The sequence below is a fragment of the Pristiophorus japonicus genome, chromosome 17, assembly GCF_044704955.1.
Source record: "Pristiophorus japonicus isolate sPriJap1 chromosome 17, sPriJap1.hap1, whole genome shotgun sequence".
Lineage (NCBI taxonomy): Eukaryota > Metazoa > Chordata > Chondrichthyes > Pristiophoridae > Pristiophorus > Pristiophorus japonicus.
Window position 1 is genome coordinate 10276759 of NC_091993.1, and position 22945 is coordinate 10299703.

The 22945-nt window shown below is 41.9% G+C and overlaps 1 protein-coding gene across 11 annotated transcripts in view; it reads right to left on the minus strand.

The window, feature by feature from the left end:
- LOC139227533 (zinc finger protein 280D-like) overlaps nt 1-22945 on the minus strand; it is a 110298-nt gene that overhangs the window by 53559 nt on the left and 33794 nt on the right. For 10 of the 11 annotated variants that reach the window (XM_070858342.1, XM_070858346.1, XM_070858343.1 and 7 more), the window contains 4 exons: nt 5496-5591; nt 5149-5276; nt 3945-4059; nt 2289-2498 (listed from right to left, as the gene is read on the minus strand). In XM_070858342.1, coding sequence (XP_070714443.1) covers nt 2289-2498; nt 3945-4059; nt 5149-5276; nt 5496-5591 — 549 coding nt within the window. Of the gene's footprint in view, nt 1-2288; nt 2499-3944; nt 4060-5148; nt 5277-5495; nt 5592-10296; nt 10404-22945 lie in introns of all 11 variants that reach the window. The other variant, XM_070858345.1, reaches the window with a different exon arrangement.

Below are 22945 nucleotides of genomic sequence, written 5' to 3' on the forward strand. Positions count from 1 at the left end.
TCCTGCTTGTGTAGCCACAGTATATGTGGCTGGTCTAGTTAAATTTATGGTCAATGGTGACCCTCCCCCCTCAGGATGTTGTCGGTGGGGATTTGGTGATGGTAATGCCATTGAATGTCAAGGGGCGGTGGTTAGACTCTCTCTTGCAGGAGATAGTCAGTCAATGCCTGCCACTTGTGTGGTGCGAATGTTACTTGCCACTTCTCAGCCCAAGCCTGAATGTTGTCCAGGTCTTGCTGCATGCAGGCACAGATTGCTTCATTATCTGAGGAGTTGCAAATTGAATTGAACACTGTGCAATCATCAGCAAAAATCCCCACTTATGACCTTCTGATGGAGGGAAGGTCATTGATGAAGCAGCTGAAGATGGTTGGGCCCAGGACACTGTCCCGAAGCCGAGATGATTGGTCTCTAACAACCACAACCATCTTTCTTTGTGCTCGGTATAACTCCAGCCAGGAGAATTTTCCCCCTGATTCCCATTGACTTCAATTTTACTAGGGCTCCTTGATGTCACACTTGATAGTGTTTCTTGAAAGGAAGATTACTGAAGTGTAAACTCAAAACAGATTAGAATGAAGAATTTCACAAGTCAAAGTGAAAAGTACTCAAAATAATCTGTTAAGCAGGGAAGCAGAGGCAAAACATTTGGGTTGTTCAAATACAGTTGTCATGCTCTTGAGGGAGATTTAGTTTTGGAGGAATAGTTTTCAATGGGCCACGCGACCTTTTCTCATCCTTGATTTTCCTTATACAGGTTGGACCTCTCTGGTCTGGAAACATCTGTGGTTCGGCATTAGTCCCAGTTTCCCGCGATTCCTGGCTCTCAGTGTTCATTAAGGTAACCGGGCCGGGCAAGGAAAGCGAAGGGCAGGCAGCTGACTGAGGTGCCGGAAGCTGGGCCTGAGGGAGAGGAGGGTTTATATAAAAAAAAAGAGCACCAAACCAGCGAGTTAATTAATAAATGTGGCTGGGAGATTTCTACACGGAGAGAGAGAGAGAGAGAGAGAGAGAGAGAGAGAGAGCGAAGGCTGAGTTTCGCTGCCTGAGCCAGTGCATGGCGGAGGCGTTCAGGAGCCCAGGTGCTGTATACAGGTGCCGGTAAGCCTAGACTAGAGGCGTGACCTCCCGTGGTTCGGAAAATTCTCTGTTTCGGCATCGGTCAGGTCCTGAGGGTACCGGGTCACCAAGGTCCAACTTGTACTCATTCTGAATGAAGACAACCCTGGATTTTCTATTTTTAATAGTGTTTCCATTGTGCAGATACTGTCATGTTGTAACCAGGTTTATTTAGTGTAATACGAGTACATTATGCAGAAAACAAAATCGAACTTTAGCCAATATACTTTAGTGCTGTATGTGCATCTTGCGATTCTATATAATATATAAGAGTATGTACAGCACAACCAGGCCATTTGGCCCAACTGGTTCATGGCGGTATTTATGCTCCACATAAGCCTCCTCCCACCCTACTTTGTCTAACCCTATCAACAAATCTGCTACTCCTTTCTCCTTCATGTGTTTATCTAGCTTCCCCTTAATTCATCTATGCTATTTGCCTCAACTACTCCTTGTGGTAGGGAATTCCACATTCTAAGGACTCTCTGGATAAAGAAATTTCTCCTGAATTCCCTATTGGATTTATTAGTGATGATCTTATACTTATGGCCCTTGGTTTTGGTCACCCCCACAAGTGGAAACATCTTCTCTACGTCTACCCTCTCAAATCTTTTCATAATCTTAAAGACCTCTATAAGGTCACCCCTCAGCATTCCTTTTTCTAGAGAAAAATTACCATCACTAGTGATAGATCTGTAACCAATACTTCACCCAACAACTCAAAAATATTCTCTGTGGAAACAATCCACATTTCAAAGGACCATGTTCGAGAAATTTATCGCAGTTCAAGTGGACATGGCATGCAAATTTCACACTGAAATTCAACAACTACTTGAATTTATATAGCACCTTCAACATAATAAAACATCCTAAGGCACCTCACAGGAGCGTAATCAGACAAAAGTTGACACTGAGATATTAGGACAGGTGACCAAACGCTCGGTCAAAGTGGTAAGTTTTAATCAGCATCTTAAACCTAATGATTAACGCAGCTCGAGCGGAACTAAACAGGTGTCCCAGCTGCATTTGTATTACTGATTTCTGAATGTAGATCATGAATTTGCATCACAGTGACCAAACATACATAAAAGTGTTATAGCTCCAGTATAGCTGATACAGCTGCACTCTAACAAAACACGGAGGATATTCAAGGTTTATCTCATTCTTACCTATTCCACTGGTATGGTTAAGGATCTGAGTTGTTTGAAGAGGTTTTGGAGAGATTCCCTGGAGCAACTTTTGCCCACTTGAACTTGTAGAAACATTCGGTACAGATGAATTCACCTGAGTGGGATTATAGCTGATATTTGGAATTGCTCTAGCAGTAGCAACTGGCCTTAACTGAGGAAGGCCTGTTCTTCCTAACTGGGACGTGACTCCTATGTATGAAGGAGAAAAATCTTAATTATGGATCAAATCACATCTACACATCAAACAGCAATTTTGTCAATTTTGATTAAGGGTGCTCTATATAAATGTTTTAATTTCAATTTTCACAACAATACCATTAGCCCCTTTGCTTGAAATGCTGCTCTCCACATCAAATGTACAGAAACAACCCTATCTCATTGATGATTTTTCACCTTGATACTGTCTTACAGTAAATGCTTGTCTTACATTTTAGCTTTTATATAAAGTTTCCCAAATATACTCTACCTTTTTGTGATTATTGGTTAGCATCTATCACACTATGAAATGCTAATGTAGGCATACGCAAGATCCCCTGATACCCCCCCCGCCACCCACTCCAGACTTTCAAAATTCATCATCTGAATGTGTTGCATGAAAATAATTTGAAAATATTATTAGCATATTTAGTGGGTTAAGAGGGGGTTAAACAAGTGCAAGTCATCATGGTGTCAAATTAAGTGGAAGCTCAATTATCTGCATGATGTAGGGGGTCCCAGCCAAAATTGGAAACTGGCAGATAATCAAGTTTCTACTGTATAATAACTTATTTGAATTATCTAACATGTACCTAGTATGTGCATAGCAATTTTGGTTTTAAAAATCAGTTAAAATACCAATTCAGTTGTAAGGAAAAGATGCATTGTTTAATATGTACTCCAAATCTATAATGCTATACAACTATACAGGTAATAAATTAGCTTGCATTAAGACCTTTAAAAAGGACATTTTCCTTTGCCCACAGAGTTTATAAACACATCAAATAGGAATGCAGCTTATCAATCATCATTTGACCAAGTTTCCCTCTGAAGATTGCTATTTTACTTGTGCATCTTTATATTGTTGTCAGTCCAGGAACTTTCATTGCAATACAGTAAAACTATAACCCTCAACAATAGCTGATCTTCCAGTGAACCCCCGACTGAATCTAAATATTAGAACAGCATGTGAGCAGAAAACAGTTAAGAAGAGCAACTATTGTTTTCAATGTAGGTCTACTTCCCCTAAAAAACTTTTCCTCATCAATAGTGATAGCTCTGATTTCTGGTGGCCTTCCTTCACGCACAAAAATTGTCACGGACAATCAAGAGTGCGGATTATGTAAGCACAAAGGATCGTGGCTCTATGCTTAGATCAGTAACAACGACATACAAGAACAGTCAGTTTGCGTCTACGTTTACCATGCCCTTTGGCATTCTGTAAGCAACCTTTCCTCAGGGTGGATCCACAATGGTCAGTGGAAGGAACTGGCTGAAATAAGGCAAATTAATGTTTCTCATCCAATGCTTTCTTATGTTCTTATAAGAGTACTGACTTACATCTAAGTTTTCTTTGTCAGTTACTATTTTTGTGTTTAAATAAGAATTGCTGAACAAAAACAAGAATTAAGCAGCAAAAGCCTCACAAAACATACATACCGGAAATCACAGGAACAGTTGGTCTGCTTTGATAGTGTGTTAGACTTGGATTCTGCCTTACATTGTAACTCTGAGACACAGTCGCAGGCGAACCCATATCTTTTAAAACGAAACCCTAACAAAGAGGAAAGGTTTTTAAATCAAATCAATATTTTTTTCCTACAAATTAATGTTAAAAATGGAGAAGAAAATTAGGGTCACAAACCATCACACATGATAACTAAACATAGAAGTTTGTTTCCATCATGTTTGCTTACAAAGAATTATTTTACCCAATGATAACTATTCAAAATGGCAAGCTGACAGAACCAGTTACACAATGTCTGTACAGCACCATGATCTAATTGGGCATAGCTTCTCTCTTGATTAGTATTACAAATCCTCACTTATTATTCACAATCTATTGATCAACCAAACTAATGCACTTAAAAAGATCTGGTGTCATACTCCCTCATGGGTCAACAAGTGGCATTGAGCAACCGAAAACATCAGGTTCCCAAGTTTGATTTCTGGTTTGCTCTGACCTAAATAATCTCAGTTGGGCAGGGTGGGATATTACAATTGGTCTTAATGTCTAAACTCTATGATGGAAGGTGGTTGGGTGAACCATTAACCAGAGCTCACCATTCGATTGTTATCCAGTGAGACCCATGCTTGAAGTATACTTCACCACAGTTTTTCTCAAACCTATCCTTAATCAACAGCTTTTAAAAAAAAATGAGGATAGTATTGAGAATAACTGTGATGAATTCATATGCTAGATTTTTAGTGTATTATTATAGAAGGATAGATATTCCAATTTTTCCGATTATAAAACAGCAATTTTCTTCAAAGAAAATTTTAAAATAATTTTGAAATCCTCTGGTTGAACATTTGTGACTGAGAGTCGCTTTGCTTATACAGAGGGTAAACACGGACCGGTTTCTGTTCTGCAGCTTCTACTTTTACGTAGATTCTATCTAGTCTTAATCTCACACTGACATTTACTAAATTGCAACAAAGAAAAACATTTGATCATCATGAGGCATCCCATCATACTGGTTATGATGATGACAATAGGAATCAACAGATTTCTTCAGGACAAATAAAAACAAACTTTACAATAGTGTTCCAATATTTTAGATAAAAATCACCAAATTCAACAGAATGTGAACTGTACTTAAGTAAACAAATTATATCACTTTGTAGTTACATGTGTTAATACCATAGGCTGTGTTGTTAATGAAGCAGGCATAGTTCGAGATCCTGACTGATACACAGCCATTGTGCTAGAATTTGATGGAGCAGAAGTCACGGACTGTTGGTTGACTGATGGAATTGTAGAAGATGCACCTAGTACAGAAACAAACATAATTTTTTATGTGTTGGATTTGTGTGAACTTGGAAATTAGTAAAAGTTTTAAAATATCATTATTTAATTGGTGCCATTCATTGTTCAATATTAAAAGGTTCTATAGTTTTAAAAACATTGAACAGATAAAATTCCAAATGCTGTCACAGAAATAATTAGTGAAGACATTAAAACAAAAAAATCACTTTGATATCTCTTACCACTGCTAAAGGAGACCATCATGCCTCTGCTAAGTCCACCATTTTGTATTCCTCCTTGCTGCGTCAAATTAAACGTTGTGCCTCCTGCTTTATTACCTTATAAGCAAATAAATAAAGATAATATAAGCCATCTTGCAAGGAGAAATTTGAAGGGTCTGCAATATTCAAAATATGACATTATTATCCTATAAACATTTATTGTTGCATCTCTGCTGATTTTCTCATAGTGCTGATATGATTGGAAAGCTCGGCAGGTTCCAGAAGGTGGAAGAAACAAGGATGGATTTGAATGGCTAACTCATGGAAATTCGAACTGAGATACTTCCCACTAACTCCCAGATATTTAACCTCTACAGTGCTTGTGGGGGGCAAGGGGGGATGAATGAATGGAATCATTCTTTGCAAAGTTGCCTATCATTTAAAGAATAAAATCAACCCTAGTAGATAAATTTTAATCTATTGATCTTCTTCACTGCACATTGTCCATCCACTGTCGGACAAATTTCGAAGGGGAGGCCTCTACATAAAAGCTGTAACATAAGTAGTTTTATGTGTTGCAGTTAAATCTTTTTATCCATTGTTAATAAATGTGGGAGGGGTGCTCCATCTGGTAGCCTTGCATCCTTGCATATGCGATCAATTGAAACCTTATTGGGAGTTGTTGTGCATCAATTGGAATGAGCGCTAAGCTCATACTTTGGATTACTTCACTGAAGAATGGTAGCATTATAAGATGCAATCAATTATCCTTAAGTTACCTCATGCTTAGTGATTGATCTGCCTTGGGTCTTGAGTTCTTCCTAAATTGCTCTGTGTGAGACAGAGTGAGACATAGGCCCAGAAATCATGGCCTTCCCGGATCCGTACGGAGTATGTACGGACCCAGGAAGGCATTGCAAAAGCCGGATTTCAGCCCGCAATGCGCATGCGCTGAAAACCGGCTTTTCCGATCTGTCAAGTTCCAGCTTGACAGATCCTTCGCGTCTCGGGAGCGAGGACATTTGCAAGGGCAAGATTGCGGTATTTACCCATATCTTGCCCAGCAAATGTCCTGTAAACTCTTGCGCCTAATAAAAGCAGGCGCATAGCCTTCTTTTACAGGCGTAAGAGTTTTAAAACACACAAAAACATATTAAAATAAATTTTAAAAACACATTTTATTGCTTAAAAACCCTGCCTACTGCAGTAAGTTTATTTAAAACTAAATTTTAAAAACTTTTTTTTTTTAAATCGGAATTTTTTTTCGCTAAGACATCTATTAAGTAAAATTAATTGAAATTAAAGTTATGTGAGGTGTTTTTTTTAATTTTTTATTATGGTGTTTAGTGTGTTTGTTTTTCTCTCTCATTAATAGCAATGAGAACTCGTAGATACACACATGACTGCACCGTCTGCATGAGAACCTGGAGGATGGGAGCGCGCTTTGCAAAACGGTAAGAGAAGGCTTCCCCACTGGAATTGCACACTCCTCCAGGATCACCAGGTAAATTCGTAAAAATTCTCCGGTCGGAGGCGTTCGTCCGAAAGAAGGCCCCGACCGGGATTTCAAGGCCAGTGTGAAAATGACGTTTCAAATCTGACGTACAGTAGGTACATAAAATGATGGTACAATTTCTTCATCCAAGATGAAACTAAAAAGTGACTACAGGTAAAAACTCTGGATATGTCCTAAGGATTTCCATGTCAGAATGCCAAATCAAATATAGCTGAGATACAGTAACAGCTTACAGTTCTGTAACTTTGCAAACTCAAACAAAAGCCAACAACAGTACAGCTATCCATACAATAAACTCAAAATGCTCACCTTTGAAGTGGTTTGAAAGGTGGATATCTTAAATTGTGAATAATTAAATTAAGAACCCAATTGGAAAAAACATGCAGAAATCTTCAAGTTCAAGAAAAGACCAACACAGCCTTCAGGACAAACTTTTATTTTCTGGACACTACATCTGTCCTCAAACAAGTGCACGGAGGCAGATGATTGTCAAGAAAGGCAAACAGATCTTTCTCCAGGCATCCACAATTCCTGAGAGTGTCCTAAACTACCTTCAGATGTTTTTTCCATTCATGAGGGGGGATGTTAAGATGACAAAGAACCTGCTGCCATGTTGTGTACCCTAGCTAAAGACTGAGCCAAAAGACGAATGTTCTGATACCAACACTGCTGCACTGATAGGTTCACATCTTGTCAGATGGAACAGGAGCGAATTTTTTCTCTCCTCCCCGCTTGTTGATGTTGCAAACACAGTACGTTGTTTTGCCTCAGACATACTGGCTTGCCTATACTACGGGCTGGAAGCATTGCCCTTAATTCCAATCAAGTGACATACCAAGTTGACTGTTCTATTTTCCACTTGCAGATTAGTGCTCCATCCAATTTGTCAGCATGTCAACTGTGAGAAAACCAGTGGCAAGGGACTTCTCTATAGTACAATGTCCACCTGAGGCGATCATATGAAGTCCAGGACTTAATAGTTTAGAAAAGGTATGCTTTGCAGCAGGGAAACCATTGGTGCAGCAGGCTCCCTTGAAATGGTTACAAAAAAAAAATCAGGTATCAGAATGATGGCTGCTGTCATCAAACCTACATTTTTTAAATAATCTTTCAATAGGATTCACAACCTTTCCTGTAAAGTGGATGTCACTTTACTGGGTACTATAAAGAGTCTAAAGGGGAAAGAAGCTTCTGCTGGGGAGCCTGAAATAATAGCCTAAGAATACTAACTCCTGCACTTATTGCATAATTTAGACCTGGAACTCTGATGAGCCAATTCTCTCTGTACAAATGGGTGTGAAGTATTGGAACTAAGGAGCTGAAGAGAGAATCCGATTTCCAATTGCCTGTTGGTGAATGGACACATTCTGAAATGGGCCCATAGGTATCGGATACCTGCTGGGATCTTGTCTACCTCGGTAAAGATGGGGACATAACTTGCATTGATTACATCAAGACATCATGGTCTTGTAGAAGGAGTCAAATTGGTCATGCAGAATGCTCTGTGAATTTGTGGCATACTATATAAGGAAATGTGCCAGATTTGGTTTGGTTCCTTAGAATCCTTCTCTTTAGTCACAGTCTTCATGCAGAGGGACAAGTCACCAAAGACTAAAATACCAGATTAGGTAGGAGCCAGCAATGGAAAAGGGTGCTGAACATGACTATTTTCATGGGAGAAAGAGGTTTTGTGGAAGGTTCTGAGGTAACATTTTTGATTGTCACTGATTGGTGAGATAAATGTGTTTTGAGCAACAGGCAACTCAGTACGCCTGGATTTCTTAGGCTCACTATGCTCATGTAACAGTGCAGCCAGTCTTTATGGGTGTGTTTCATGAACCCAAGAGAAATTTAGCAAGTCACCATCAAATTTAGGGGACAAGTATTTTATACAGTGAGTGAGAGCATCACCAACTGTGAATGTTTTTGATTATGCTTAATTTAACTCTGAATTTAAATAAGGTATGTAAATTGAGGAATATAATATTGCAGGGTTCTAAATTGGCCTTTCTCTTCCCCCACTAATCTAGCCATCAATCAATAATTGGTAATGTGGAAACTCAGCCATATCTGGCACCGTTAGGCTAAGTGCTTGGAAGGCACTTTGTTATTGATGCAGATAATGCATTGCAGGGATCAGTGCTGAAGGGTGCATTAGAATATGTTCTGAGCAATGTAAAATTTCTATTTTTGTGCTCGCTATTTTTACACTTAATGCTCTTGTTGTTGCCTGCTTTATTTGCTCTATATTTTTGTTCTCTTTGTTTTAGGCAGCAGAGCACTGGTTACCACCTAAATTCCCAGCTTTTTTATGTGTGCTTGCCCTGAAAAAGGCAGACTGGTATGATATTTTCTGGAGGCTCATCGCCTATTGCAAATACCTTAGGCACCTGGGAAATATGAAAAAGAAAAAAACCCAGGTAAATCGGTTCACATTACAGAATATTTGATACTTTGTCTAACATAGTCTACTTCCTTGTAGACAGAATAAAGGCGTTATCGCAAACTTGGCATCAAGGAATTAGATGTGAGGTGCAAAGAATTTTTAGCTGGGGAAAAACAAACTTGCATAATGGCACAAGAAAGATTTGATGAGACAATCCAGTTGGCTCATTCTAGCTCATCCCTCTAGTAAGAAAATTATGGCGTTCTCTCTCTCTTAAGCAGTCCCCCAGAGTCGAGGCTGACTTGATTCCACACTAAAATGAGTTCTAAGGTGACTGATGAGACCAAATGAGGGTCCCGATGTTCCAGGTCCCGACAGAGTCCATCACAATATCCAACCGTTTCCAAAATGAGTCCAAGGTTTTGTCTCCACTACCCTATCCATAGATTTAAGCCAGTAGACCTTTAATGTTATGCTGCTCATTCATCACCGCAAATTGTTCCCACAGCCATCACCACCATGTGAAGACCTGCATCAGTACTTTATCCTATTATTTTATAGTTCAAAATACTTTCACCAGAAACAATCCACACTCACAAGGACAAAATCTATTGTAAAGTTGACATTAAGTGAACAATGAAAATCTCACATGTTCACCATTATGTGACTTAATAAAATCTTACTGACCATACTGCAATACATACAAGCAGTGCAGACAAAAGAGTGGAGTTAGAAGAAATACTTTATCATTTTAAAAAAGAAATGCATACTCCAGGTACTGGGAGAGTGAGCTTAAATGACACTAGAACTGACAGAAATCGGTTGTTCAAGACTTAATATAGAAATGTTGCAGTCCAAGAATTAAATTGTTCAATTCTGAATGAAGCTGCATGAAATGTCAACTCCATCTCATAACTTGCCTTGGTCCATAATGTGGAAGGGCTGTTCTAATCCAGCATGTCAAAACTTCCAGAGGGGCCTCAATTACACTACTGGCAACTCCTCAGGGAAATTCTGTATTTTGTACCTGTGGAAATAGTAAAGCTCTGTGTACACTGATGTCAAATGTTGCCCTGATAACATGGAAGTGTTATCATTTTGGCAATGCATCAAACATTTTCTTTACAGTTCACTGTCTCTGAATCTGTCCCCATAGGAAATCTATCTTACAAGAGAGTTTATTTCATAACAGGGCCAATACAGAGCAGAAAATCATACATCTACACAGTGAGCTGGAAATCACATTTTGTCAGGTCAGCTTCAACCTCAAACTGCCAGAATAAAATAACTATCACTAAGGCCAGATGAATAATTGGGAAGAAAAATGTTCCCAGGCACCATCTCTATTACAGATTATAATTATAGCTCTTTCTCCTCCCTCCAAAAAAACAAAAGAAAGGACAGCAATAATAAAATAAATATACATTGGTAGGCGTGACTAACAATGTAAGCAAGTCCTAATTTCGTCGAACTAAATATTACAATACTAAAATTTGTACATCTTGTTAAGACAAATCTAATGCATTCAAAAAACAAAATACTGCAGATGCTGGGAATCTGAAATAAAAACAGAAATTGCTGGAAGCACTCAGGTCAGGCAGCATCTGTGGAGAGAGGAAAGGTAGTGTTAACGTTTCAGGTCAATGACCTTTTGTCAAAACCGGGAGATGTTACAGATTTACAGATTAACAGCTTATAAGGAGGGAGAGAGCCAGGGAAATGGGGTTAGGGAGGAAAAAAGAATGGCCTATGATTCGGTGGAGGATGTGTAAATAGTTACAGCAGAATACGCGGTCACCCCACAGCTAAAGAGTGTGCAGGCAGAGAGGGAGTGCTGAGTACCGGTGGGGGCGATGGTGGCTCTGGGGAGTGCAGCCAGAGCTAAGTCCACGGCACCACGGGTGGCTCAGCTGCACAAGGCGGGGGGGGGAGGAAGAATAATGGCAGAGCTATAGTGGTAGGCGATTCAATAGTCAGGGTAGCAGACAGGCGTTTCTGCGGCTGCAGACGTGACTCCAGGATGGTATGTTGCCTCCCTGGTGCCAGGGTCAAGGATGTCACCGAGCGGCTGCAGGACATTCTGGGGGGAGAGGGTGAACAGCCAGAGGTCGTGGTCCACATCGGTACCAATGACATAGATAGGAAGAGGGATGAGGTCCTGCAGGCAGAGTGTAGGGAGCTAGGAAAGAGATTAAAAAGCAGGACCTCAAAGGTAGTAATCTCCGGATTACTCCCAGTGCCACGAGCTAGTGAGTACAGAAATAGGAGGATAGAGCAGGTGAATACATGGCTGGAGAGATGGTGCAGGCAGGAGGGCTTTAGTTTCCTGAGGCATTGGGACCGCTTCTGGGGGAGGTGGGACCTGTACAAGCCGGACTAGTTGCACCTCAACAGAGCCGGGACCAATATCCTTGCAGGGGGCTTTGCTAGTGCTGTTGGGGAAGGTTTAAACTAGCTTGGCAGGGGGATGGGAACCTGAAAATAGATTCAGTAGGGATGGGAGTAAAGCTGGAATTAGGAAGCAAAAATAAAGAGAGTGAATTTGAAGGAGAGAGGAAACAAGCAGGAAAAAATGGTAAAAAAAACAAACTTAAAGGCATTTTGTCGAAATGCACGTAGCATTTGTAACAAGATAGATGAGTTGACGGCACAAATTGAGACAAACGGGTATGATCTGATAACCATTGCAGAAACATGGTTGCAAGGTGACCAGGACTGGAAATTAAATATTCAGGGGTACTTGACAATCCGGAAGGACAGACAGAAAGGAAAAGGAGGTGGGTTAGCTCTATTGATAAAGGATGGAATCACTGCAATAGTAAGAAACGATATTGGCTCAAATGATAAGGATGTTGAAACAGTTTGGATGGAGATAAGGAACAATAAGGGGAAAAAGTCACTGGTGGGCGTGGTCTATAGGCCCCCTAACAGTAGCAACTCCGTTGGTCGGAGCATAAATCAGGAAATAGTGGGGGCTTGTAAAAAGGGAACAGCAATAATCATGGGTGATTTTAACCTCCATATTGATTGGACAAATCAAATTGGTCAGGGTAGCCTTGAGGAGGAGTTCATAGAGTGCATAAGGGACAGGTTCCTTGAGCAGTATGTAACGGAACCAACCAGGGGGCAGGCTATCTTAGATCTGGTCCTGTGTAATGAGACAGGATTAATAAACATCTCCGAGTCAAGGATCCCCTCGGAATGAGTGATCATCGCATGACTGAATTTCAAATTCAGATGGAGGGTGAGAAAGTTGGATCTCTAACCAGCGTACTAAGCTTAAATAAAGGAGACTATAAAGGTATGAGAGCAGAGTTGGGTAAAGTGGACTGGTAAAATAGATTAAAGTGTAGGACGGTTGATGAATAGTGGTGTACATTTAAGGAGATATTTCACAACTCTCAAGAAAAATATATTCCAGTGAGGAGGAAAGGGTGTAAGAGAAAAGATAGCCATACGTGGCTAACTAAAGAAATAAAGGACGGTATCCAATTAAAAACACGGGCATACAAAGTTGCCAAAACTACTGGGAGGACAGAAGACTGGGAAGCTTTTAAAAGCCAGCAAAGAACGACTAAAAAAATGATTAAGAAAGGGAAGATGAAAGTAAACTAACACAAAATATAAAAACAGATAGCAAGAGTTTCTATAGGTATATAAAAAGGAAAAGAGTGGCGAAAGTAAATGTTGGTCCCTTAGAAGACGAGACCAGGGAATTAGTAATGGGGAACATGGAGATGGCAGAAGCTCTGAACAAATATTTTGTATCAGTCTTTACGGTAGAGGACACTAACAATATTCCGACAGTGGATAGTCAAGGGGCTATGGGGGGGGGAGGAACTTAACACAATCACAATCACTAAGGGGGTGGTACTCAGTAAGATAATGGGACTAAAGGCAGATAAATCCCCTGGACCTGATGGCTTGCATCCTCGGGTCTTAAGAGAAGTAGCGGCAGGGATTGTGGATGCATTGGTTGTAATTTACCAAAATTCCCTGGATTCTGGGGAGGTCCTAGCAGATTGGAAAACTGCAAATGTAACGCCCCTATTTAAAAAAGGAGGCAGACAAAAATCAGTAAACTATAGACCAGTTAGCCTAACATCTGTGGTTGGGAAAATGTTGGAAGCCGTTATTAAAGAAGCGGTAGCAGGACATTTGGATAAGCAAAATTCGGTCAGACAGAGTCAGCATGGATTTATGAAGGGGAAGTCATGTTTGACAAATTTGCTGGAGATCTTTGAGGATGTAACGAACAGGGTGGATAAAGGGGAATCAGTGGATGTGGTGTATTTGGACTTCCAGAAGGCATTTGACAAGGTGCCACATAAAAGGTTACTGCACTATATAAAAGTTTACGGGGTTGGGGGGAATATATTAGCATGGATAGAGGATTGACTATCGAACAGAAAACAGAGAGTTGGGATAAATGGTTCAATCGCTGGTTGGCAACCAGTAACCAGTGGGATGCCGCAGGGATCAGTGCTGGGACCCCAACTATTAACAATCTATATTAACGACTTGAAAGAGGGACTGAGTGTAACGTAGCCAAGTTTGCTGATGATACAAAGATGGGAGGAAAAGCAATGTGTGAGGACACAAAAAATCTGCAAAAGGACAGAGACAGGCTAAGTGAGTGGGCAAAAATTTAGCAGATGGAGTATAATGTTGGAAAGTGTGAGGTCATGCACTTTGGCAGAAAAAATCAAAGAGCAAGTTATTATTTAAATGGAGAAAGATTGCAAAGTTTTGCAGTACAGCAGGACCTGGGGGTACTTGTGCATGAAACACAAAAGGATAGTATGCAGGTACAGCAAAAGGATAATATGCAGGATCAGGAAGACCAATGGTATCTTGGCCTTTATTGCAAAGGGGATGGAGTATAAAAGCAGGGAAGTCTTGCTACAGTTATACAAAGTATTGGTGAGGCCACACCTGGAATACTGCGTGCAGTTTTGGTGTCCATATTTACGAAAGGATATACAGGCAACTCTCGATTATCCGCACACGGATGCAATGGGAAATCGCTGTAACGGCATTTAAAATTCCGTGTGTGTGACGTCACTTTGAAACTCTGATGTTCCTTTCGAATGTTGCCTGTTGAGCCTTGCTTTTAAGCGCTCTGCCTTGCCTCAGCTCATAGGTCCACTGCCTCTGTCGAGCCTGCACTTGTTTTTAAGCGCTCTGCCTTGCCTCAGCTCCCACTGCTACTCGCACACTGGTCCACTGCCTCTCATAATTCATTAAAATGCCATGAACAGTTTACAGGAAGTAATCAACAAGCCTAATCTAGATCTTTAGATCTAGAGGACTAGAATTCAAGGATTAGAAGATAGGCTACAGCTATTGGTTACAGCACACCTGTAGTACTGTAAGCATTAACTGTAATGTCAACTCGCTCTAATGGAGAAATCATTTACCCGGCATAGCCCAATCCCCGAGGGACCCGGATAATCGAGAGTTGCCTGTACTTGCTTTGGAGGTAGTTCAGAGAAGGTTCACTAGGTTGATTCCGGGGATGAGGGGATTGACTTATGAGGAAAGGTTGAGTAGGTTGAGCCTCTACTCATTGGAATTCAGAAGAATGAGATGATCTTATCGAAATGTGAAAGATTATGAGGGGGCTTGACAAGGTGGATGCAGAGAGGATGCTTCCACTGATGGGGGAGACTAGAACTGGAGGGCATGATCTTAGAGTAAGGGGCCGCCCATTTAAATGAGAAATTTCTTCTCTCAAGAGGGTTGTAAATCTGTGGAATTCGCTGCCTCAGAGAGCTGTGGAAGTTGGGACATTGAATAAATTTAAGACAGAAATAGACAGTTTCTTGAGCGATAAGTGGATAAGGGGTTATGGGAAGCGGGCGGGGAAGTGGAGCTGAGTCCATGATCAGATCAGCCATGATCTTATTGAATGGCGGAGCAGGCTCGAGAGGCCGTATGGCCTACTCCTGTTCCTATTTCTTATGTTCTAATAGCAAGGCGGCAGGGAAGCATGCAAAATCTGGTGAAGTGGAGATGTCTCCCAAGGCCCTGGAGTATGGTGCAAGAAAAAGGCAGGTGACAGCAGGAGTGCAGACCACCCCACCAGCCATGTACCAATAGGGGATCCCCATCCCACAACCTCCCCTATTCCCAGTGTACCAAACAAATTAAGCATTAAGTTTCAATATAAAAACATAAGATTAATAGATAAGAAGAACATAACTTAAGAATAACATAACTTAAGAATTAGGAGCAGGAGTAGGCCATTCGGCCCCTCGAGCCTGCTCCGCCATTCAGTGAGATCATGGCTGATCTTCTACCTCAACACTTTTCTGCACTATCCCCATATCCCTTGATTCCCTTAACATCTATTAATAAGTTAATGTTTACAGAAAGATACTAGTCAATCCCAACAGGGCCATTGTTAAACAAATCCAGAATTTGATGAAAAAATAATCATTTTCCATGTGGCCATTTTTCTTTCTATGAACTTATTTTTAATTGTGGGCTTTGTGCTTATACTAAATATTTAAAAGAATATACACTGATCCCTTGTGACAGGGTTCATACTGAGTTGGGCGATAGCTATTTTAGAATGATAGCAGTATTATTTGATGGAGCACAATGTATTATTCTATATTACTAGATCTCCTGCGGTACTGGTGCTGGCAAGTCCAAGGATTATGCTATTTGACTATGTGTTACTATGTGATACAGCAGATATACCATAGTTTTGCTCGTGGTGGACTAATTGAACATATTTATTCAGTAACTTAACAGTCTCCAAGTCCAAGGCAGACATGGGAGGGGCACAGATAGCCATCACAGCTGGATGAACACACATCCCATCATGGGGTGTGCCATTAATTTCTGTGCAGCTGGGGCCAAGCCTGGTGTGTATTCTCACTATTATTAACCTGTACCTCGTTCTGCAAGCGTGTGTTGCAGAATTTGTGAAAGGATACCTGGTGTATTACTGCCTAAGAGGGTCTAGATTCCTTGATACTTCCCCAAGCCAAGTCCATCATATACTCTGGCTGGTGTATGTCCTACATATTTGTGGTGGGAGGAGTAGAGTCTGGTCATAATGGGGAAATGCATCCTCATGGCTCTAGCAGTGATATTTGTATTGGCCGTTGCATCTTAAACTGATGTTACACCCCTAGGAGACAGGGGAATGGATCGAGGGGTACATGAATGCTGGTTATAGTCTACATGGCTTCCCAAAATGGTTGGATTTGGGGACAGGACCAGATGGCAAGTACAAGTTTGCCATTCCGGCCAAATCCTCTCCTGCATTCATCTGACAGAGAAGGGCAGAATATACAAAGCTTATGATTATCGAGATGGGAGAGAATGCTATCAACACTGACAGATGTACGCTTGACAAAGAGTATGAAAGAGTCGACAACTTATTTTATTTTGGAAGTGTAATATCTGCTAACAGCCTGTGAAGACTTAATAAGTGAAAGCTAAGCTAGTGGGTCATGTTCTCATTTGTCAAACATCTGAAAAAGTAAGAAGATACACCTACACACGAAAATCAGATTGTGCAGCACTATTGTCCTCTAGCATCACTGTACGCCTCGGAAACGTGGCACAACGTGCTAGAAGTGCATTCCATCATCTTTGTTTATTAAGAATTTTGGGAGTTCACTGGAGTATCACCAAAACCTACTTTCATCATTGTAATATTGCCCGGTTCCACTCCTGCCTCAAACCATCTACTGCTGAAACCCCCATCCATGCCTTTATTACCTCCAGACTCCACTATTCCAACGCTCTCCTGGCTGGCCTCCCAGCTTCCACCCTCCATAAACTCGAGCTCAGACAAAACTCTGCTGCCTTACTCGCACCAAGTCCTGTTCTCTCATCACTCGTGATAGCTTACCTGTCTCCCTGTACAGCAACGCCTCAAATTTAAAATTCTCATCCTTGTGTTCAAATCCCTCCAGCGTCTCTTGTCTCTCTTTGTGTGTGCCTCTCTCTCTCTCTCTCTGTCACCTCCTCTAGCTCTGCAACCCTGAGAACTCTCTATTTCTCTAATTCTGGCCTCTTGGATTTCCCAGATTTCCTTCAAGCCACCATTGGTGCCCGTGCCTTCAGCTATTTAGGCCCCAAGTACTGGAATTCCCTCCCTAAACCTCTCTGCCTCTCTCTCCTCTAAGACGCTCCTTAAAACCTACCTCTTTGACCAAGCATTTGATCATATGTCATAATAATTCCTTATGTGGCTCGGTATCAAAGTTTGTCTTGAACGCTCCTGCAAAGCACCTTGGGATGTTTTACTATGTTAAAGGGGCTATATAAATGCAAGTTGTTGTTACTGTTGTTTGCACTGCACAGATCAGCTATGGACTCAATAATCAAACAGAGACGGTTATGGTGGTTTGGCAATGTCATTCAGGCTGCTCCATGGCAGAAGGACGAAATTCCACCTGGAGGACAAATAATGACCTATGACAAAGAATGACCAGTATGATTAAAGAGGATTCTGCCATCATGGAAACAACTTACAATGGAGTCAAACATCTTGCTCTGGATAGACAACAGTTGAACAAACGGGTTACCTCATGTGCCATTAGGCATTGGAGACTCTAAACTAAACCAAACTTTTTAAGTCTTCCTGTCCAAATTATATTCCATTTTTCACTCGACATGTAATAGGTCACATTTGTGAGTATTAAACTTTATTTGCTATTTCGCAGAAAATATTTTTTATGCAATGAGTGGTTAGGATTTGGAATGCACTGCCTGATAGGGTGGTGGATACAGATTCACTCGTAGCCTTCAAAAGGAAATTGGATAAATACTTGAAGGAGAAAAAATTGCAGGTATATGGGGAAAGAGCGGGGGACTGGAACTAACTGGATTTCTCTTCGAAAGAGCTGATACAGACTCAGTGGGCCAAATGGCCTCCTTCTGTGCTGTACTATTCTATGATTCTTTGCCAACTTGCATAACTGATCCAAATCTTTCTTAGTTGGATTTTCCACTGAGGTTAATGCAAAGTAAAATGAGGCGGATGTAAAATAGTTGGCAATCTGATACCATCAATTTCCCATCAGACGGGTTAGGCTATAATCACCCCCTCAGTCTTAGTTGGTCAATTTTAGTATTATCTGCAATACTAGTAAGCTTACTATACTAATGATCATTTATGCAAGTTGGAAATAAGAGGTCAAACAATAACCTTTTTTGGGACACTACTCAGCAACTCCTAATCTGACCTTTATGATCCATTGCTATGTACCACCCTGAATTTCATTGGTTTTTAATTTCATTGGAAGTATAGTTATACTTTCCGAAAGTCTAATGAATTGAACGATAGGGAATACCAATTACCTAATCTGTAACATCCTTAAAGAAGAAGAAGCTAGCTGCTTCTGATTAAGCTACTGCTGTACAGGTACTCCTCCTGCCTACTCCTTGAAATCTGATGATATAACATTTATTGGCCTGCAGTTGCCTGGCCTTATTTTTCATGCTTTTTAAATACAGGCACTAAGTTTGCCGTTTCCAGTCCAAAAACCTTGACAGTACTCAAATACTGCTTCATGACAATAGCTGATGTCCCAGTAATTTGGCCTCTAATCTCCTTTAAACTTTAGGATCTATATCATCTGGCGCAAAAGATTCATTCGGTTACAGGAAATCAAAACTACCAATTACAACTGCCAAACTGACGTCAGAATTCTCCAAGGTATTTAATGTAATACAGATATGGAACAGTTTATAGCATTAAAAACTTTAGACTTCCCATTTAAAAAAATAAATTCCATAAAAATGTCCCAAGTCAGCAAAAAGGCGTTATTTTATAAACTCATCATCATCATCATAGGCAGTCCCTCGAACCGAGGGTGACTTGCTTCCGCGCCAAAAAAGGATGAGTTCTCAGGTGTTTCAATGAAGGACCTAATATTCCAGATCCCGAACTACATCTTGGAGGGTGGAAGATGCCTGTGTGTGGATTTTTTTAACGTGTGGTGGCCGTTGCACACCAGCCACAATTCTGTGCTGCATTGGTCTGTATTGGTCGGGGGGCCGAGATGTTGGAAAGCAGTGAGGTCAAGAAAGTAACAAGACTGCTGTTGAAATAAGTGAATAAATGAGGCATTTATGCATATTATAGTTTTCCTTCTGATGATTAAAAAGCTCAGATAAGAGCAGTAGAACCCCAACAGTTTATGCAGTATGGTTCTTCACCCACTGCCACACCACCTGCATTACAATTGCTACTCAGAATGTACCAAATAGTGACCGAAGCAAGCTCATCTTAGTAGGTTAAACACTGCCTACTTGCCCACTTTATTACAGTTAAGCAAGACTTTATTTCTTTTGACAAGGGAGATTTCAGAAATAAAGTCAAGCTGCATAACTTTGAACTTCATTTATTATAGCTGCAAGTCCAGTCTCCTGATTGTCACAGGCTGAAAACGGAGGTAAATCAGAAAGAAAGCCAAGGTAAACTATGCCTCCATAGGGGATCTCGTAGAAATTAATCCCAGCCCTCACAGAAGGGGGCAGGCCTGAGTGCAGGAATGTTGTTACATGGCTATCCAAGATAAAATAGGCAAGTTCATGGCTACAATTGGTGTCTTTCTCAGGATTTAAAAAAAAAGTTACATTTAAGCAAATTAATTTGTTGGTTTTGTGGCAGTTGCTGCTTGTTGATTGGTAAATGTTTCTACCTATCGAGCACATTGATTTTCAAACCGTTCTCTGTGGGGATCCCTGCAAATATGGATATACTCCCAGGTATCCCCAAACCTACCTTCTGAAAGACAATGGCCCCGAACTTGGTCAATGTACTACCCATAGCCGCCAAGGTACCGCCCAAAAAAAACATTTTTGAGGAAAATCCTCAGAGACCGCCGATCTGCTGCCCAGGTCCCGCCCGGCGGGAGTTTCATCGGGGAACTACCGCCAGGAAAACTTCCTACTGCCCGCTCATGCCAGAGTCTGAAGAAACGTGATTTTGGTGGCTAGGATCCTTTAAGATCCTGCTCCCGCCCACCAGAATGACCGCTGGGAAAAAGATGGTGTGAGCTAGCTGTAAATCGGGTGGGAGGGACAATCGCGCAGAGTGGTCCAATGCTGCACATCCCGGCTCTCATACATATGCTGGACCGGTATTACACCCTCAGAATGAGGTCACAGATGGAAATTACACTGCTCAGAAACACTTTACAGATGGAAATTAAAAGTGCTTTGTTGAAGGGCAGGTGTGGGATAAGAAGTGGAAATGAGATGCGAAAGACAGTAAAGGCGCCATGGTGATGTGCTATAAGGGTATTGGGACCATTGCAGACAGAACAGATTTATTGAGACAATGTGAGTATACAGATGGTATGAGCTTATGTCAAAGTATATAGGCAATAATGAAATCCTGTAAGGTTTTCTTAGGTGGCAGGATGTGATCTTGAGAACAACATGAGCTCAAGTACATAAAATGGAAAAATATCTATAATGGATTACAATGTCACTGAAGAACATGTCATGTCAGGGGTGGGGCTCAGTGATGTTGCACCTAAGAAAATGTGGACTCAATTGCCAGCCTTAATGTCTGGCCACCAAGTTCTGCAACTATCTGTAATTCAATGGCAGCCTTCCTGCATTGATGACCCTTACTTGTCGTAGCTAAATTGGCTGATGTCAGGACCCATGAAAGAGTCGTATCATGTGGACGGCAAGATATTGCTGAGAGATCAATACACTTGAAGGAGATGTGTCTGTTTCTCAGCATGTACCCCAGATTATCTAAAAGTGAAACACTGACCAAGAGTTGTTCAAAAATGTGTCTGTATTGAATTGTACAGCATTCCAAAGTGACAGAACATGCAAACACATGAAGCCAAATCTTTTACATTATTTCAAAAACCAGTAAAAGGAACCATGTGAAACAACAGCAACAACATTATGAAGATTTATCACCAGCACCAACACCCAACCCTCTACCCCCACCTCCCTTTCCCCCCCTTGATGTGAGCCCCATTGTTCTCTTCATGGTTCTGCCCCTCACCACCTCTGCTCCATGACGTTGTGCAGGAGGAAAGTCAGAGCTCTGCTGTCGTGTTCCGTCGTGGAAAGAATGTAGGGGGTGAGATGGAAGCCACTGGCATCTCCGGCTCCTCAGGGTCTGTCGGCGTCGCTGGTATGGCATCGGGGGGGGGGGTTCCATGACATGGCCTGAAAGCATCGATTGGTGCATGGCATCTACAGAGTCAGTGTTTCGCTCCACTGCACTGATGAACCGCGACATACTGGCAGTATGCTGCTCTGCAAAGGTGGTGATGGAGGCACCATAATCTCAGCCATGGCCTGCAGCAGATCTCAGCCTTGATCAACGCTCGTCCTCAACAGCTGCACCATTTCCTGCATTGCTGCCACCCGTCCTGCATCGTCATCTGCTTGATGCATCATCCTGGGTGAATGCGGCTTGGTGGCTTTACTGGCACGGCTTCGGCACCTCCCAACACTTGATCCCGCTTCGTCCAATTCAAAGCCCAAGAAGTCGGACCCCGAGACCGATGTTGGCCGCACAGGTGGCACAGCTGTCAGGAGGCTGGAGACCTCCTCTTCCACCTCCTTGACCTCAAGTGGTACAAATACTGGGCCTTCTCCCTCCTCTTCCTCCTGGTCTTCGTGTCTCTGGGTGGCAGAGGTGGATGCGGTGGATATGGAGGATCTTTGGGGGGGCTGAAGGAGCCTGTGTGGCGTGCTTCTGACGACGTCGAGGTGGAAGGCGTTGGTGTTAAACACTGTCTTTGTGTGCCAGAGGTGGATGGGGTGCATAGATCGGTGCTGTCCGATTCAACATCTGCAAGTACAGGACAACATTTAAATGTTTAACCGGGGGGTGGGGTTGGTCATGCTGACATGAGTACCGTCATATTTCACATTCTTACTTCAAGGACTACCATCGCTACGTCACCACACCATGAATGGCCGACAGACAGTGCATTAAAAGGTATTTGACATCACATTACATGACCTTGCATGACATGAGCATCACACAGACCGGTGAGCTGTTTAAACTTACCATGCTCCAGCATGGGATCGGCACCACCATGTGTGGTGGCACAGGGGTGGTCACCCACCAACGCCAATGCACACTCCTCTGTTAGTCACCTCGATGACATCTGGTGGGCCCCCTCCCCTGGCACTCTGCTTTAATGCGTTGGCTGTTCTTTTCTTCTGCAGAAATAAAAGTAGCAGCCATTACCCGTTTTGCACATGCAACACACACACACACACACACATACATACACACAATGGACACAGAACCTTTTTGAGAAGTACGCAAGTGCAACAATAAGATGTTTACTTACTCTTGCTGACGCAACCATATCGTTCCATCTTTTCTTGCACTGGTCTCCATCCTGCACCATGTGGCCCATTGAGGACACGGCCTCACCAATCTCCCGCCAAATGCGTCTATATTGGGGTGGGGCAGGCTTGCCACGACCATCCTGGGTGAGGTCGTTATAATGGCGCTCCATCTCTGAGACAAGTGCCTCCAGCTCCTCCTCAGTAAGCCAGGGAGCTCTGGACCTCCCTCCATTAGACTTCTTGACAGCTTTTCTT